This window comes from Sciurus vulgaris (assembly GCF_902686455.1).
Source record: "Sciurus vulgaris genome assembly, chromosome: 2".
In the NCBI taxonomy this organism is placed as follows: domain Eukaryota; kingdom Metazoa; phylum Chordata; class Mammalia; order Rodentia; family Sciuridae; genus Sciurus; species Sciurus vulgaris.
In genome coordinates this window covers 150,038,307-150,057,221 of record NC_136462.1, presented here as the reverse complement: position 1 = coordinate 150,057,221, position 18,915 = coordinate 150,038,307, and the positions used below count along the sequence as shown (strand labels likewise).

The 18,915-nt window shown below is 41.6% G+C and overlaps 2 protein-coding genes across 2 annotated transcripts in view; one reads left to right on the top strand and one right to left on the bottom strand.

The window, feature by feature from the left end:
* WHAMM (WASP homolog associated with actin, golgi membranes and microtubules) overlaps positions 1-2,103 on the bottom strand; it is a 28,476-nt gene extending 26,373 nt beyond the window's left edge. Inside the window, exon 1 of the mRNA XM_079128468.1 lies at positions 963-2,103. Coding sequence (XP_078984594.1) covers positions 963-1,547 — 585 coding nt within the window. The 5' untranslated portion in view covers positions 1,548-2,103. The remainder of the gene's footprint in view (positions 1-962) is intronic.
* A 4,416-nt stretch (positions 2,104-6,519) lies between these two features.
* FSD2 (fibronectin type III and SPRY domain containing 2) overlaps positions 6,520-18,915 on the top strand; it is a 36,983-nt gene continuing 24,587 nt past the window's right edge. The window contains exons 1-3 of the mRNA XM_079128469.1: positions 6,520-6,703; positions 16,273-16,985; positions 17,130-17,225. Of these exons, the coding sequence (XP_078984595.1) occupies positions 16,347-16,985; positions 17,130-17,225 (735 nt within the window). The 5' untranslated portion in view covers positions 6,520-6,703; positions 16,273-16,346. The remainder of the gene's footprint in view (positions 6,704-16,272; positions 16,986-17,129; positions 17,226-18,915) is intronic.

Genomic DNA, 18,915 nt, shown 5'->3' with positions numbered 1-18,915 from the left:
TTTAGTTTTGAAAGTTCATCATAAATTTAGCTTTAAAGAATACACAGTAAGATTTTGCAACATGATGGAATCCTTCTCTTACACCTCCCCTTCCTCAAAGCAATGTACAGAAAAATCATCAGATTAATAATGTCCTATAATGAGAAAAGGTAAGAGGGGATGTCCAGGACACCAAACCTTGGCTTTCCTAATAAAGTGTTGCTATTTAAGTCATAATTTCTCCTAAACCATTTTATTCACTGAAATAACGAATTGTTCTGTCTAATTGTCTCTTTCGAGCTTAAAAAAAGCACTCCTGTTGTTACCATTTTAAACTGTTGAATAAAATGCACTTCTCTTTATTACTTAAAAAACAAAATACCTATTTCCTAAGTCTTTTTTATCCTCTAAAACACCTTGTCTCCATTCTTGTAGTTCCCTAGAGAATCTACAGTTGCTTATATTTAGTACACGTTATTTTTTCCTACAGGTTATGGGTTATTTTCAGGTGTTGTTTGTTTGTTTTGTACCGGGGCTTGAACCCAGAGACACTTAACCAGTGAGCCACATCCTCAGCCCTTTTAAAACAGATTTTATTTAGAGACAGCCCTCACTGAGTTGCTTAGGGCCTCGCTAATTTGCTGAGGCCGCCTTTGAACTCGGGATCCTCCTTCCTCAGCCTCCCAAGGATAGCCGGCCACCGCCTATTTCAGTTTTGCTTTCAGTATTTCCGGCCTTTCCGGGTTACAACATCCTGCTCCGCCAGTATCTTCGGGCGAAAGGTTAAGGGCCTCCCCTAGCCCTAACTGCGAATAAACTGATCCAACACAATGAGCCACCTCTCTAGGCGTTCATGCGAGATCCCTCCAACTTTCTCCCAGCTGCCCCGACACGTGGGGCTGTCTGTGCGTCCCCGCCTTGCGGGGCAAATCCTCTTCTCTAAAAGGTCCCGCGCAGCCAACGCCGAGCCGCGACGCGCATACCTGGTGCAGCCGCGCTCCCGCCTCGGCCCGCCGCGCGCGCAGGGCCCGCTCCCGGAGCTCGTGCGGGCTCTCGCAGTCGGCAGCGCCGCCCTCGGCAGGGAAGAGCGCGTCGCGCACCGTGGCGCCGCCGCAGCCGTCGGCCGCCTCGGCCAGATAGTGCTCCAGCTGCCCGCAGAGCTCCTGCAGCGCCGCCTCTCCGGGGCCAACGCTTACCGGCCACACCAGCGCCCACAGCCCGCGGCCGCGGTCCCCAGCCCTGCAGCCAGCCGCGTCCAGCTCTGGCGGCAGCTGTGGGAAGCTGCTATCCAGGGGCGGCCACAGCGCCGCCAGCTGCCGATGCGCGCCGCGAAACCCCGCGGCCGAGAGCAGGCCGGCCCAGCTGGGCGCGGCCCCGGGTGGCTCTGGTGCGGTCCCTTCACGCCGCCGCCGCCGCTGCGCCGTGCGGTCGTGACAGGTCACAGCGAACTGGCCCTCCGCATCGTTCCAGGCCACCAGGAAGCGCAACTGGTGCCGTTCGGGCGCGCTAAAGAGGTCCTCGCGGAGTGGCACCCAGCCCTCCAGGCTGTCGGGCTGCTCGTCCTCCATGGTCCCGGCGGTCAGCGGCCCGAGAGCGCGGCTCGCCTGCGTCGGGCCTCGGTGCACCTCCAGCCGGGGGACCGTCGGGGCCGCGACATTCTCCACTACACTCTAATCCTCGTCAGCGTCCAGCTCTGCCCCGCCCCAGCAGCCGGCAACAGATTGTCTGGGCGTCCGGGATTGGTTGGGTGACATAAGGGAGGGTTTGCGACGACCAATGAGAAGGTCAGAACATCTACCTCCACCCCTGGCCGGCAGAAATCAATAAATCTCGCAACCTAGTCTGGAGCCTGGGAAATACCTCTTGCCTCACTTTCTCCACCTTTGCACTTACTGACGTTGGGAAAACATTGATTAAATGGACAAGTTATGTCTTTACCCTCTACACCAAACCGCAAACTTCCCGAAGACGGAGACACTTTTGCTTCCGTCTTCTGTCATCAAGGCCTTTTGGAATACAGGGTCACAAATGTGTTGGGGAAGCCCAAACATTCAGTTAAACTCAGTAGTTATTTATTAAGCCTAGACGCCAAGCACTGGGTAGGAACCCAAAATTTATTTTTGTCATTTCAGTAAGACTTTGTCTGCTGTGTACTAGTATTTGGGGGAGGGGTGGGGTTGGGGCGGATGCAATAAGATATTTCTGCCTTCAAAGCATCCAGGCTCCCAGCCCAGCGTTTAAACAATCTATGTTCCAGCTCTTCATTTTAGAGGTAAGGAAACAGACATAGAAAATGAAACTCATCTTAAGATACAGAATACACTGGGTCTAAACAAGATCACCTGGCCACTGATGGCCTGTTTAAGGAGGTATCAGGAATCTCGTTTACATGTGGAGGTGGTGTGTGGGTCAGAACTGGACGTGTTCATGCCACAGAGCAGAACACCCCTAGTCTCTGCCTAGTATAGTACTTGGCAGCGCCCATCCATAAGTGCACTGAGAGTGGTTGAGGAAGCCGGGCAGGGAGGAAATGATCAGGGATCTGGGACCAGGAGCCTTTGGCCAAAAAAAGGTCTGAAAACTCCCTACTCTAGACAAGTGGAAAGAGCATTTGAAGGTTTTGAGCTGGGAAAGCCTAGAATCAGATTTGCCCTTGTTGTTATCCCCAAAGTTAAACTTCAGCAGGGAAACAACAAATGAAAAAAAAACAAGAGCCAAGCTGGAGCTATGGTTTAGGGCATCTCTGCATCCTGAAATTGACCTCCACAATTCTATTTCCTGTGTGGAGGGCAACTTGAAGGTGGAAAGCTGCCTCTGTCTGAAGGAACCTGCCCTTGGAAACCTAGAGGACCATGGACCTTGCTCTCACACTCACCCAGTCCTCTTAAGAGAGAATCTTTTAGTTGAAGTGCTCTATTTTCCCCAAAACTACTTCTAATTTATCGTTTAAGTTAATATTATCTATTTACTTGTTTTCTTTTTTGTAGTGCTGGGGATTCAATCCAGGGCCTCACACTTGCTCCGCAAGTGCTCTACCTCTGAACTATATTTTTTTATATTAACTTATCCTTTCTAGTAGTTTCCTAAGTTATTTGTTTCTTCAAAATGAAACTATAAGTCTTTCTAGTTATAAAAGTAATTGCTAGTTTGTGAGAAGGGAATACCTTTGTTTATTTTTAGAAAAGAAATGTGAAAAAATATACATCAAACCCAATAGTGTTACCAGGATGCATGACTGATTTATATTTGCCTTTAGGGTTCTTTAGTAGTATTTAATTTTTTTTTCCTAAGCCAAATAACATGTAACTATTATACTAATAAAGAATTTCTATTTTAAAAATAAAATGTGACTATTATAAATAGACACTAGCAATGGTATAATAAATAAGGTAAAGTAACTTAAGAGAGAAACTGCTCCCATTTTGTGTGTGTGTGTGTGTGTGTCTTGACTTATCCATTTGGACTGCTATAACAGAATACCATAGACTGAGTAACTGATAAACAATAGATATTTATTTCTCACAGTTTTGGAAAATGAGAAGTCCAAGATCAAGTCACCCCAGATTTGGTATATGGTGAGGGCCTACTTCCTGATTCATAGTTACTTTCTTCTTACTTCATAAGGCGCAAGGGAGCTCTTTGACATTGCCTTCACAAGGGCACTAATCCTGCTCTTGAGGGCTCCACCTTCATGACCTAATTATCTCCCAAAGGCCACAATTCCAGAAGTCATCTCATTTGAAGCTTAAATTTCAACATATTAGGTTTTGTGTGTTTGTTTTGGTACTGGGTATTGAACCCAGGGAGGCCACTGAACCACATCCCCAGCCCTTTTTATTTTTTATTTTGAGGCAGGGTCTTGTTAAGTTGCTTAGGGTCTCACTAAACTGCTGAGACTGACTTTGAACTTGTGATCATCCTGCCTTAGCCTCCCAAGCCGCTGGGATTACAGAGGCATGAGCCACCATACCTGGCTCAACACATTAGTTCTAGGGAGACATAAATATTCAATAGCATATGTGTATGTATGTGTGACAGTTGATTTTTTTTTCATTTTTGTTCAACTTGATTGGGTCCCTGGGATGCCCAGATATTTGGTCAAACATTATTCTAGATGTCTCTGAAGTGTTTCTGCATGAGATTAATATTGAATCTGGGGACTGAGTAAATCACATGACCCTACCTGATGTGGGTGGGCTTCATCCAGTGAAAGGTCTGATTAGCTGAAAAAGGCTAAAGGGGAATTCTTCCTGCCTGATGGCCCCAGGTTTTTTCCTGCCTTCAAAGTCAAACTGAAATGTTGGCTCTTCCTAGATCTTGAGCTTCGGCCTTCAGACTGGAGATATCAGACTGCATGTACTACCTGCTCTCTGGGTCTTTGGCTTGCCAACTGCAGAATGTGGGACTCCTCAGTCTCTGTAATCATGTGATCCAAGTCATGTGTGTTACTGGGGATTGAACCCAGGGGCCTGTCACTGAGTTACATTTCTGGACTTTTTCTTTTTTTTTTTTTTTTAATTTTAAGACAGTCTCACTAAGTTTCCCAGGCTATCCTCAAACTTGGGATCCTCTGCTTCAGCCTTCTGAGTCCTTCTGATTATAGGTATGTGCCACCTTAACCTTTGAGCCAATTCCTTACAATAAATCTTTTTCCTGTTGGTTGTTTCTCTAGAGAACCTGGCTTAATATAATATGTATATATGTATGTGTCTGTAGTATAATACTAAATGATATTCTACACATTTTTTCCAGTTACAAATACATCATGGACATTTGTCATATTAAAAAAATAGGTATGGAGTTTGGGGTATAGCTCAGTGGTAGAGTATGTGCTTAGCATGCACAAGACCCTAGGTTCAATCCCCAGCATCAAAAACAAAATCAGAATAGGCATCTACATCATTATTTTTAATGCTCAAAACTATTGGGTTGACTACTTTATGATTACTTAATGAATACTGTATTGGTAAACAGGTGATTTCCTTTTTCAGCACATATAAACGTTTCTGTATTGGACTGGGGATGTAGCTCAGTGGTAGAGTACATGCTTAGCATGCTTATGGCCCTGGGTTCAATCCCCAGCACCATTAAAAAAGAAAAAAAAAATGCTGTGGTGACTATTCTTGCACATCCATCTTTGCATAATTTTTCCTTAATTTTTTCTTTTGATATTTTATTTTGCTTCAAATTTTTTATTTTACAAATATATAGCAGTAATGTATTTAAAATTCTCTCAAAACAATAAATATAAAATTCCAAAATCCAATCACCATATACAGATTTTCAAAGGAAATGGTCCAGACCTGATTCATACTTCTGAGACCTCTTAGCTGATTGAGTAAATAAATAGGAGTCAGAGTAGAGAAAACAGGTTATCTGAGACTAAGAGTGGTAGAGCAGTTTCTCTGGAGAGAGCTGCTGTCAGGGGAGTCCTCAAAGGGATCTTTCAGAGAGCTTGATATGTTTCCTGAAGTTGGACCCATGATGGCCTGGGATGAGAGGATTGGCTGCTTTGGTGACAGCCAGTGGGACTGACTGCATTGGGGTCACCTGTATCCCAGAGTTTGCCAGGACCATAGATGGGGCCTTTCGTCTGAGTAACCTAGATCCTGCCCAAAAGAGCCACCTACATGGAAGAGGAGCCTTCAGCTGAGAGATTCTGATGGTGGTCCACCAGAGCCCTGAAGAGAAATAAAAAAGATTGCCAGGAAGAGAGGGTCTGTCAGCCTGGTGATGGGAACTTAAGGAGAGGGGTCTCTATAATAGGGATCCTTCAAGATGGATAAAAGATCCCAAAAAAAGATTCAGGGCAAAGCATCTCCCAGACCCCAGAAAACTAAAGTCAGCATCCATTGTGGCATCTACTCAAATGGAACCCGAGTTTGTCATCCAACCAGCAGCTCAGGGAGGAATGTGGAAGGAGTGACCCACCTTATTCTCCCTCTCCCCAGACAGGTTTCTTGCTAAAGAGACCCAAGTTGGAGAAGGGAGAAGATTTGGTACTGGCTAACAAATCAAGTTTGGCTTTTCTGGTTCATATATTGAGCTGGATATTCAATTACTGAATTGACATTATGGCTTTGAGTGACCATAAGACTGTGGGTTAACTAAGAAGGAACAGAAAATCATAGCTTCTTCTAGAATTTCATTATTCTTCTAGAATAATCCCTACCTTGAGCATACTTTAAAAGAATAATAGGAGGAAAAGAAAAAAAAAAAAAAAAAAAAAAAAAAAGAAAATAAATTGCATTTGATTACCTCCAGAGTTGTGCTTGTTCAGAACACTTTGGGAAAGCCCAGGAGGAAGCCCCACAGCCCAGGGACTGTCAAACACCTCCTTCCTAGCCTTGCTGTGACAGTCCCACCCCTCTACATGTGGCCAGCCATCTGAGTCACAGGTCTTAAACGTCCACAGTAAATGAAGTAACTCAGACCATAGCATGTGACCCCTCTTGGTGACACTTGAGCAGTAAGAAGTGGCAGATCTATATTTGGACTTTCATTCCCTGAGGGCCTGTTGCTATTTGCAGCCGGAGCCAGCTCATGTTACCATCCAGCTTTGGTGTCCCACTTGCAGAATCCTGGTGTAGAACAGGCAGGGGTAGCCTGCAGGGCATGCAGAGGTCATCAGGAAAGAAAATCTGCTGAACATGGAATCAACTTTCTAGCAGAAATCCAGATACTCTGAATTAAAAGAAGCATTTATGGACCCTTAAATTAGCAGGCAAGTTTTGGGGTAGTTATATTCCAATGCAAACCATATCATTAGAAACTCTCAACTTAATGTCACTCTGTATAATATCTTAATGCCAGTAGTACAATATCTTTCCTTTAGATGGAAAAAATATGGTAAATCACAGATGTTTAAATTACACATAACAGTGCAAATGTTTCTGTGCCTTCTTGTAGCAGGAATTCACACTTACTGAATATGGAGTTGGTACCAAGTTGGAAAAGCTGTTATGGGTCGGGAGAGGCTGACTCTTGCAATGTCTTTAGCATGTTTTTAATGCAGGGCCCATTTGCTAGACAGGTTGGTATTAATATTATCTGGCTATATTATTGGGTTGATAAATACTTTTTAATTTTAATCAGCATGTGAATGCTGGCAAGTCATAATTTCATTCTTTGATTACTGAAATCAGAATTGTAGATGCTTTTCACTTGTTATGCAGAGAATCTCCTCACAGAGTATTTTCAGGTCTGTGTTGTACACGAAAAGCTGATTTTAACCAGTTTGCCTTGCTGTACAGCTAATGCTTTATAGCCAGTTTTCTTTACCTGTAGCTCAGAAATTGCTAGGGGCTACATGGATAAGTTTCTATAATTATATGCAAAATCTGTTTTTAGGGACTCAAAGGTTTCAGAGGGTTCTCAGATAAGCCCATAACCCACAAAAAGTTAAAAAATATATTGTTGGAATACTTTTCTAATGAAAACACAGAGACATTCCTCCCACATAAGACTTAAGAAAAAGATTTTTTTAACTGACACTACAGCAAAGAGATGTGGCAATCTGCCCAAATTTGATGTATTACTTTACTCTCTTAAGTTTTCATTTCACGCTTTTTAAATGACAATTTATTATCAATGTTCCTTTCTTCCCAAATTCTGATTCTGGTAAGAAGCTGCAGGAGTATAGTTAATATATGTATTAACTGTGAGCTGTGTTGCAAAACTCCTGTTTTGAAGCTGAGCACACAGACCAGTTTGTGTTTATGTGTTCAAAAGGCAAACACAGGCATGGAAAAACACGTTCTTGCTAGCATGCGTGTTAAATGTTTTTCAGTCTCTTGCTTGGGTCTATCTCAACATTCAAAAAGAACTCCTAAGAGAGCTTCCTAAGAATTCAACTTGGTATTTCATCTCCCAGTTTCTATTTGAAAGGATTTCCTGTGATGGTTTATACATAATACAGAATTCTGGCAATCTCTCTCTTGGTAGCACATGGAAGTGTGTTATTTTTAGTGGGTTGTGCCTCAGTCCATAGGCAGAGTGATTTAGTGGAAACCTGAGTTTGAATTCAAGCTCTTCATCTGCCTGGCAGTGTGTCTAGTGCCAGCACAGGGCTGGATACAGAGTAGCCAGATGAATCCTTGTTATGTGAAATTGGCCATAAGCAAGTCCCTTGGCCTCACAGGAGGTCCATATTTGCCATCCTAAAATCTGGATATTGAATTAAGGACTCTCTGACCCTAGAGTACCGCATCTTTCCTAGGCCCCCTGGGAGCTGTTACTGTGGGGTGCAGGGTGCCCCCGTAGCAGTGTCGGTGCCTGATCATGATAAGGCTGTTTTGCCAATCATCAACTGCTTTAAAGGGACAAATGTTCCCACAGCAGGCACAGATGATGCCACTCTGCCGTGACCACTGTGGACCTTTACTTCCCGTCCTGGTTCTCATCCCCCATGAGTAACAAGGTAGGAGGCTTCTAAACTGGTTAGATGCTGGTCCAAGTAATAATAATAATAATAGTAAAAAAAAAAAAAACACAAACAATAACAGTAGCTAACATTTGCTGAGGCTTTACTTCTTTTTAAATTTTACTTTGTTTTTTATTCGTTCTTTTTAGATATACATGACAGTAGAGTGTATTTTGACATATTATATATATATGGAATATAACTTATTCTAATTACGATCCTGTTTTTGTGGTTGTTCATGATGTGGAGTTACACTAGTCATGTATTCATATATGAACATAGGAAAGTTATGTCCGATTCATTCTGTTTTTCCTATTCCCATCTCCCTTCCCGTTCCTTCATTCCCCTTTGTCTAATCCAATGAACTTCTATTTGCCAGTCCCCCCTCTTATTATATGCTAGTATCCACCTATCAGAGAACATTCATCCTTTGGTGTTTGGGAGATCGGCTCATTTCACTTAGCACGATAGCTGAGGACTTACTTTGAGCCATACACTATGCTAAGCATTTTACCTACTTATACCATTTCATGGAAATGCCAGTTTATGAGGTAGACACTGTTAATAAACCTGTTTTATAGTCCATTAAAGTGAAGCCTGGGGAGGTGGTTTTGCTGAGGTCATGCTGCTAGGATGTAGCAAAGACAGAATGCACAGGACTATGTGAATCCAGAGGGCAGTGGCATTGGGGAGGGGTGAAGATGGAGTGAGGATGGATGTTATCTAGAGATTCAGGACATAGAGCCAGAATCAGTACTAATTGCTCATTCTTTAGTTTGGGTAACATCAAAGACAAGCTTCTGGTCTCTGAATTGGGTGCTGGAGGAGGGTGGGTGTCATGCTAATGGGCATCAGGAATGCAGTGATCCTGTAGCGACTGTGGCAGGCATTTGACGGGGTAGGGGTTTAAGGAGCAGCAGTGATGGGAAGTGGGGGCTCTCTGCTCACTTCCACCTGAGCAGAGCAACAGAGTGCTAGACCTTGTTCTTAGCAGGAACACTCAGAGGAAGAGCCAGAGGGCACACAGTCAGCAAACTGTGGAGACAGGTGTTTTTCAGGAAGATTTCTGCCTACAGGGTAGCATTCAGGTATGGTATTGGAGCCATAGAGAAACTGATTTTGGCCTATGTGACCAGAGCCTATGCTTTAGGAAGGAGAGGAATCCTAGGTCCTAGGAAAGAGGGAGGGTAGTGTCTGAGAAGTTGTGCCCCATCCCTGGGTGGGGTAATTACCACTTACTCCCTTTTCTGGGGCCTCCTTGAGAGCAGAACCTTTCTCATTCATTCTACCACCAGTATCTAGCACCATCCTGTTCTCTTTAATCCATTCCTTACCAGGCCCATGAACAGTCATACTAGTGCCATAGTCTCTGCATGCAATAGGGTCATCCAGAGTCAGAGAAGTACCCCAGGTTTCCCCAGATGACTCCTATGGGGGTTCAGACCTCCCAGGTCACTCCATGTTCCCAATAGCAGTGGGCACCAGAATTTCGGAAACCGTAGAATGACCAGATGAAGCCTACAGTGCCCGGAGCAGCAGAGGCTGCTGCTGGAGCCCAGGTGGAATGAAGATAGGACAGTTGCTCCTAAGCCCAGGAGATCTGTTGCTGGCTAATAAGAGACCTCCAGAGAAGAAGCATGAACTTCCCATCTTCTCAGGTTCTATTTCCAGATTACTTGCTCTCCATTTCATCCCTTTTCTCCTCTGCTTCCTTCTCCTCCTCTTCCTGTTATTGGCAGTCAAAGCAGGGATTCTGCCTGGATCCCAGCTGACTGAATTCGACCACGTGCTGGCATAAGAAATAAACAAATGATGTAAAAAAGAAAAATGAATTCTATGCAGTTTGATCAAACTGGGGAGAAGCAGTTAGATGGTTTCTCTGCCAGCCCTACAGAAGCAGTTAGAATTTAGAAAAACAAGAGCCAGGAGATATACATATGTAGAATTAGCTAGGCTGTGCCAGTCAGAGAACAGGTCAGTTTTAGCTCCCTTGATGCCTGTACAGGCCAGTGGGTAGTTTTTTGTTTCCATTCTCAGCATGAGGAAAATCTGGAGCTAAAACTGTTTGGAGCTTTTAATCTCAAAGTCTGTTTCACTCCCCCTTCCAAGTAATGCCAAGTCTGAGCTCATAGCAGACATTAGTAGTAAGATGTTATTTCTGCTCAATGGGAATAATCGTGATTAGCTGGAGAATCAGACATACTACAGTGTGAAGGCAGGGCCCAGAACCTCTTAAGACAGAAGGTTCTGAGGGTTTTGTTGAGAATCCTCCATTAAATAAGGGACTTAAGGACCTAGGATGGATCGTGGTGAGAGGAGACAAAGTAGTTATTTGGTAGTTGAAAGGCAACGTTGACCTTGGGAACCACTGAAGGGAGACATGGGCTAAGGTGTAGGTGATGTGCATGGTAGCCTGGAGGAGCTAGCCATCCCTTGGGCCTGGCATGCATGGTTGGGAGACTTCCGGGTTCAGATTGGCACTAGTTATTCAGGATTACAGACCTTTTGTGAGAAGGAGATATGCCCTGGCACAATTGAGACCACAATTGTCCAGCCCTGTGAACAGACTGTACTAGTAAGGATGAGTAGAACTGCCCTAGGCAGGGTCTAATGGTGGGCAGGGTTCGTAGGAGTACCCCTTAAAAACACCCAGGTTATAGAACTTTCATAAATCACAGATGCTCTGGAGGCAAAGTACAGACCTTGGGCCTGGCAGTCACTTGCTTTGTGATGCTGCCTCTAGAAGCCTACCTTCATTTATCACTTCTTCTCACCCAGGCAGTAGACCAGGTTCTGTTGGTGGTGCAGGTTGGTGTGGATCCGGACATGTTGCAGCTGGTACCTTGTGCATCAGTCTGAAATGATGAAAGTGTTATATAATTGGATAGTGATAATAGTTGCTCAGCTCTGTGAATACACTAAAAACTACTAAAGGCTATACTTTAAAAGGGTGAACATTATGGTATATAAATTAAATCTTCATAAAGTTATCATTTTAAAAATTATAAAATAGTTGGAAAAAGAGTTTCTGGCATATCATAAATATTCATGTTTTCAAATAAAACCATTTTATAACCCTTTTAAAGTTATTCAACATATTCTTAAATACTATGGACATTTGATATTATTCATCAAGTATCTTAGAAATGTAAAAACAAACTGTTCTGTAATATTAGAAATTTTACATTGTTCCTTTTTCTCCTTGAACTTGGATTTCCATTTTCAACAGAATTTTGTCCTGATATTTTGCTAAACTTAGTCATTTATTGATCATCTATGATATTCTCTACAAAAATACACATGTATGACTTGAGATTTAATTTTTTTTTCTTATTTTCCTGGAATCATATATATATATATATATATATATATATATATATATAGTAAGCTCTTTTTCCTTCTGAATTGTTACCAATATAATTTTATAGTCATACATAAGAAAACAGCATATACCCATTACAAATTTTGATATGTAATTATTAAACAAAAATAAAACTGAGCTGGGCACAGTGGCACATACCTATAACCCTAGCAACTTGGGAGACTGAGGAAGGAGGATTGCAAGTTCAAGGCCAGCTTCAGCAACTTAGCAAGACCTTAAACTTAGCAAGACTGTCTTAAAATAAAAAACAAAAAGGGTGATATGGTGATATGGCTCAGTAGTTAAGCACTGGGTTCAATCTCCCAGTTATGTTGGACACTCAACATAACAGCAATATAGGAATACTTAATTTATTTAAAAATTTAAACAGCTGAGAACAGAATGTACTTCTTAATGAGGTGGATAGGAATTTTCTTTTCTTTTTTAGTTCTTGTGTTCATGAGTGAAAATCACCTATTCTAGAATGCGACAGAAATTATAGTGACTTGTCTTCCTGTTTTCACTTTGTTGACGTAAGCACAGAGTGACCTTGCTCACTTGCATAAGTAGGTGGAAATGTAAGCAAGTTATAGTAATGCCATTCAACTCTTTGAACTCTTTTTGAAATGTATGCTGAAATTATATAGTGATCTATCATGAAAAATTTTTAATAATATATCAGCTGACAACTTGATTAGATCCTCTTTCAATTTTGTTGGAAGCAAAGAACTGGAAACCACTTAGCTTGAAAATTTTTTTCTTACCCATTCATTAATGTCACTTGCTCTCTCAAAATTGCTACCAATACTTCAAATTGTCCTTTCATTTAGTCCCCTGGAGGTTTTTTAAATTTCCAAGCAATGAAATCTTACAGTGCAATGTAATATTCAGGATGAGTGAAGGATATAGTCTTACTTTTATAATAAAGAGAAGAAGGGCTATTGTGCCAAGAGAATCCACAGGAAGCCTCAATACTCACTGATTCTCAGGAAAAGCATCTCTGAGAAAGATTAAATGTGTGGTTGAGCATCTGGAAAGTGAAAATTCTTAAGACCATCCATGCTTGTGTACCCCTTGGAAAGTTTCATGAACACATGGCATAGTCTGAAGACCAGTGGGACAAATGCCACCCTCTGGAAGAGCCTGAATGTGAACAAATGAGAGAAAGAATGGTATCAAGAGTGGAAAGCCAGGTGGAAAGAAGGTTATTTTTATGCTGGGATAATGTATATCATCTATAATGATCGGTTGCAGAACAGATTATTCTAGAACTTGATAGCTTAAAACAAATATTTATTATCTTGTATGATTTATGAGGGTCAAGAATTAAGAATAAACAGGCACAGGGGAGGTTGAGGCAGGGTGATTACAAGTTCAAAGCTACCTCAGCAACTTAGCAAGACTCTGTCTCAAAATATAAAATAAAGAGGATTAGAGATAAAGCTCAGTGGTAGAGTACTCCTGGGTTCCAGCCCCAGTACTGAAAAAAATAAAATAAAGAGAGAGAGAGAGAGAGTAGAGAATAGCTTATTGGGGATGGTTATGATTCAGGATCTCTCATGAGGCCTTGAGACCACTTTCCCTCGATTCCTACCCAGCCTTGGTTTACCTATACCTCTGTGCTTGCGGACTGGCTCTGACCAGGACAACTCAGTGAATATGTTTGCCATGACATGGGTTGCAATCACAACTTCTTCAATGAGATCTGAACCTCTATCAAGTTTATCCTTTGTTAAGAATTTCCCTCAGCCTCAAGGTATCTTTTAGAGTTCTCCAACTTTATAGTTACTCTCCTACTATAGCTTAATACTTTATGGTAAGTTGTCTTCTTTTCATGTTGTATGTGCAGTTCTTAGCAGAGTTGTAGATGTCAATCTTCTTTCCAAACTGTGATTTACTATCCTACTAAAAAGTTGAGGACTGGAAAGTTAACTGTCAGGTTAACTAACATTCTTTAACCTGAATGTTAACATGTCAGGACTTTTCTTTTGGCATGTCATATATTATTTTGTAGGAAATACCATTTTGTTGCATGGAAAAAGACACAATAACTTGACAACTCAAACAAATCATTGTCATTTAGAAAGTCTAAGGAGGCTTGTCATAATGAGTAGATATGGAATATTAATAATTAAGATATCCAACTATATGCTGTACATAGGAGACACACTTTAGAATCAAAGATACAAATAGATTGAAACTAAAAGGATGGAAAAGATATGTTATGTAAACAACATTTGCTAGAGAGCTGGAGTGACTATACTGACATCAGAAAAAGCAGACTAAAATTTTTAAAAATTCCTAGAGGTAAAGAGGGACATTTTAAACATATAAGAGTCTGTATATCTGAAATATTTAATAATTATGTATATGCACCTAACAACAGCAAGAAGAAAACAATGACATAAATGAAAAAAAAAAAAAAACGACATACATAAATGAAAAAAAACTGTCATAAATCATTGGAAACTTCAATACTTTACTTCCAATAATGGTTAAAACAACTAAGTAGAAGATCAACAAGGAAATGGAACACTTGAACATTACTGTAAACCAAATGGACCCAAAAGACTCTACACAATCTACACGATAACATCAGAATACACATTCTTCTAAAGAGCATACAGAACATATTTTAAGCCCATAAAACATTATTATGCTAGCCCATTTTTTATGCTAGCTCATAAAATAAACCTCAGTAATTATAAAAGAATATAAATAATATAAAATATGTTCTCTGGCCATAATAGAATGCAATTAAAGTCAATAACAAAGAAGTTGGGAAATTCACAAATATGCGGAAATTAAACAACACACCCCTAAATAACCAATGTGTCCAAGAAGAAACTTAAAGGGAAATTAGAAGGTACTTAATAAAAAAACGAAGATAAAACACAAAACCTTGTGGGATGCAACAAAAGGTAAGCTTAGAGGAAGAATTACAGCTGTAAATGCCTATATTGAAAAGAAGAAAGATCCCAAATCAATACCTGAAGACACTGGAAAAAGAAGAGCAAACCAAACAAAACAAGGAAAAGGAAGGAAATAAATATTAGAGTGAAATTAAAAATACAAAAGCAATGGGAGAAATCAAAGAACAACAACAACAATAAAAACACAATGATTCTTTGAAGTGACCAACAAACTGACAAATCTTTAGTTAAACTTACCCAGGAAAAAAAGAAGACCCAAATTACTAGAATCAGAAATGATCAAGGGGACATTATTACCAAGCTTACAGAAACAAACAAAAGACTAAAAAGAAATAGTATGAGCAATTTGTAATCTGTACAGTGTACATCCTAGTATACTTAACTGTTCTCCTAACCATTAAGATTTGAAAAAAACTTTTTTTTTTTTTTTTGGTGCTGGGGATTGAACTCAGGGCCTTGTGCTTGCAAGGCAAGCACTCTACCAACTGAGCTGTATCCCCAGCCCCAAAAAACTTTTTTGTTGTGGACTTTTATGTCTATAAATAAACTGGAGGTTTCCCCTCCAGTTCCAAAAGAGGATTGCTAGGTTAAAAAATATGACTGTTGCCAAATTTGAGCTCCAAAAATGTATGATGAGCTCACCTCATCATACTCTCACCCAGCTTCAGGTATCTTCTTTTTTTGGTAGTGGGAATTGAACTCAGGGGCACTTGACCACTGATCCACATTCCCAGTCCTATTTTGTATTTTATTTAGAGACAGAGTCTCACTGAGTTGCTTAGCACTTTGCTCTTGCTGAGGCTGGCTTTGAACTTGCAATCCTCCTGCCTCAGCTTCCCAAGCCGCTGGGATTACAGGCATGTACTGCTGCACCCAGCTCAGGTATCATTTTTATATTTTAAAATATTTGTAAACTGAAAAGGCAAAATGACTTCTTATTTATTTGCACTCTGTTACTCATAAGTATGGACATTTTATAGCTAATACATAAAAATAGTAATCTTGTGAATGATCCTTGTACATTCATCTATTTAGATCTTAATTTTTCAATGAATTATACACATTTTAAAAAATAATAAATAGCTGGCTGTGGTGGTGCACCTCTGTAATCCCAGGGACTCAGGAGGCTGAGGCAGGAGGATCACAAGTGTGAGGCCAGCCTCAGTAACTTAGTGAGACCCTATTTCAAAATAAAAAACAAAAAGGGCTAGGGATGTGGCTCAGTGGTAAAGCACCTGGGGTTCAAATCCCTAGTACCATAAAATAAAATAATATTCTGAAACTCTTCCCATTATTCTGTCTTTTAAGTTTTGGGCTTTTTTTTTTAAAAGTATAGGAATCTTTTGTTAGTCAAATCTATTGACATTTCTCTTGAAATTTATTCTCTTTAAAAGCTTAGAAAGTTCCCTCCCAGAGAAATCATACCTTTCTTTACAGGTGGTTCGGAGCAGAGCCACAACCGAGCTGCTCAGATGACTTTAAAAAAAAAATTTTTTTTTTTTTTTTTTGGTGGAGTAGTAGAACCCAATCTTATGACCTTCCCAGGCACTGATTTTTCCCTTCTTTTTGTGTTGCAGGAACTAAGATATTCACTATTAACTGTCCAGGAAGGATTGTTCAAAGGAAGCATCCTAGGGCTTCCAGAATAACAATGGAGGAGGAAGCTGGGGAGGAACCTGTGCTGGACAGGACTACTGCCTCGAAGGACTTCCACTTTTATCACATGGATCTGTATGACTCTGAAGACAGATTGCAGATCATTCCAGAAGAAAACACCAGCATGAGGAGAGAAGTAGTCCAAGCTGAAATGACCAAGGATCCAAGAGGGGAAGGGGAAAGGAAGGTCCAAAGAGATCTTCAAGAGGATGTGGATGATCTTGTCCATTTATATGGACTTGAAGATGAACATGAGTTAGGGGATGAGTTTGTTGAGGAAAGCAGAATGGGGGTTTCTGGATATCTTCCTTATGGAATGAAGAGGAGAGACCCAGCTAGGGAGCAGAGAGACTGGAGACTTGAAGGAGAGGTAGCTGAGGCTGAGGACCTGGGCTACGGAGGGTGGGGCCTGGCTGGCCAGTGCCAGGACTTGCGGGAAGCCTACAGGTATACCCACGGTCGTGCCAGCGAAGAGTATGAATGCTATGTCATCCCGGAGGAGGAAGATGAGGAAGAAGCCGAGGACGTTTTTTGTGCCACTTGCAAAACTCCTATCAGAGCTGTTGAGAAAGCTTTTGATGAACACAAGGAGCATGAAGTGACCCCACTCAACAAAGCACTGGAGAGTGCCAAGGTAAATAGATCTCCTGAGTCCTCTGTTTTGATGTCACATTTGTGTCTAAATAGGTAGGCAGGGAATAAATTTAAAATGCCTTCTCCAAGAGAGATGGAGAACAGATATAGCATTAACACCTTCTTTGTGATGCTTGTTGAACAGGAAGAAATTCACAAAAACATGTACAAATTGGAAAAGCAGATTATTGAGATGGAAAATTTTGCAAGTCATTTGGAAGAGGTTTTCATCACTGTGGAGGTAAGAGTGTGGCTGATGACCTTGACAGACACATATGGCTTCCATCAGTGACCAATGGGGCAAGCAACTGTTTCCAGAAGTTAGAGTCTTTTCTTAAAATGTGAGGTGTCACTACTGCCCGTTCCCCTCACCCTTCCTCTGATCTCCCCTAGCACCAAGGCATATACCTGGTGGCTCTGATTACCAGTTAGCATTCCCTCCTGAGCTGTGTGCTGTGGGTGGGGAGGCTGGGTCTTCTGCCTCTGCTCATCCCCAGTCCCACTCCAAGGTATGTTTCAAAGCAGGCACTTTGTATGTTTGTTATGTGACTAAAAGAGGGAGGAGTGTTCCTATCACAGTCCTGTTCCTTCCCAGGCTCTTTTTCCTCCGTGTCTCTTAACCCTAATTGCCAACTGCAAGTGGTTTAGACCTCTCTTACTTTAACAAAGACTTTGTGGTGGTGGTCAGCCAGCTGGTGACACATAAACATTTGCAGTTAGGTGGCAAAGAAGTGAACAGCTTTCTTTCGCCCTTGTGTTTTCCGCTTGTTTGTTGTTCTTGTTATAGTGTCCTTCTCCTCCTCCTCCCACTCCTTCCCCTTTTCCTTACTCTTTCTCTTCCTTCATCTCCTCCTCCTCTTCCTTCTTCTTCTCTTTCTCCTCCTCACGCAGAAAATCCCTTGTGCTACCTGATGCACTGGCTGTGAAACCAGACACTGTGTGTGGCAGGGGGGGTTCCATATTGTTCCCTTGTTCTTGGGGATTGTTACTTATAGGTCTTTGGGTGCCTATAATGTTAACCACATAAAGTTAGGTGAGGACTGTTGCACAGTTTTTAGTTGTTTTGTGAGATAATATACCCATTCTGCCAGTTATTGCTGCTCAAACACAGCAATAAAATAAGTTTATGTGTTGTCTCTTTCTAGTTAGCTATTATGTAGGCTTCCTTCAGAAATTAAGAATTTAGAATTCTGAGGTGGAAGGGGACTTCCCATCCTTTAAGGCCCTCTCCTTGCCCATTCTGAAATGGGGAAGACTGTGGGCTCTTGATCCAGGAGCCAAGACTATTGAGCTAGAAGCTGATGCTCTGTAACTCTGCCCATGGATCAGATTAGCCCCTAGAGCTAGAACAAGGCTGTCCCTTCTTTCCTAGGCCATCCTCAACAGACCATTGCAATACACCTATCCTGTCTTGGTAAGTGTTTTTTTTTCCCCTTATTTGCTATCTACTTCTCATAAGATTGCTGCTTCCCTGGGTACTCCCTAGTAGGTACATGGCATAACAGTGTAATACCAGAGCCTGACCCATTCTTCCTGCCAAGGTAGACCAGGATTGAAGACTATAGGACTTTCCCTCTCCTTCTTTTCATGTGGATTCTCTACTTCCATTAATGCGGCATCAGATAATATCAACAGGATCACCTCACATGTATTAAGAGGGCCCCAGGCCCCTTTCCCATGAAGTTAGAACTTTTCACCCTCAACCTTAAAATGGAAGACAGCTATTGCCTTGATATTGTTTCCTTGTTCTTGGGGATTGTTACTTATAGGTCTTTGGGTGCCTAGGGGCACCCAAAGGGGCAAAGGCTTCCCCTTCAAAGCAGAGGATGGTAGTGGGAGAGGTATGAGGACAAAACTCATTATACATTGTTCTGCCAGCTTATTCTCAGATCAGAGTATCTTCATTGGCAGTGAGGACTTGAGGTCATCTT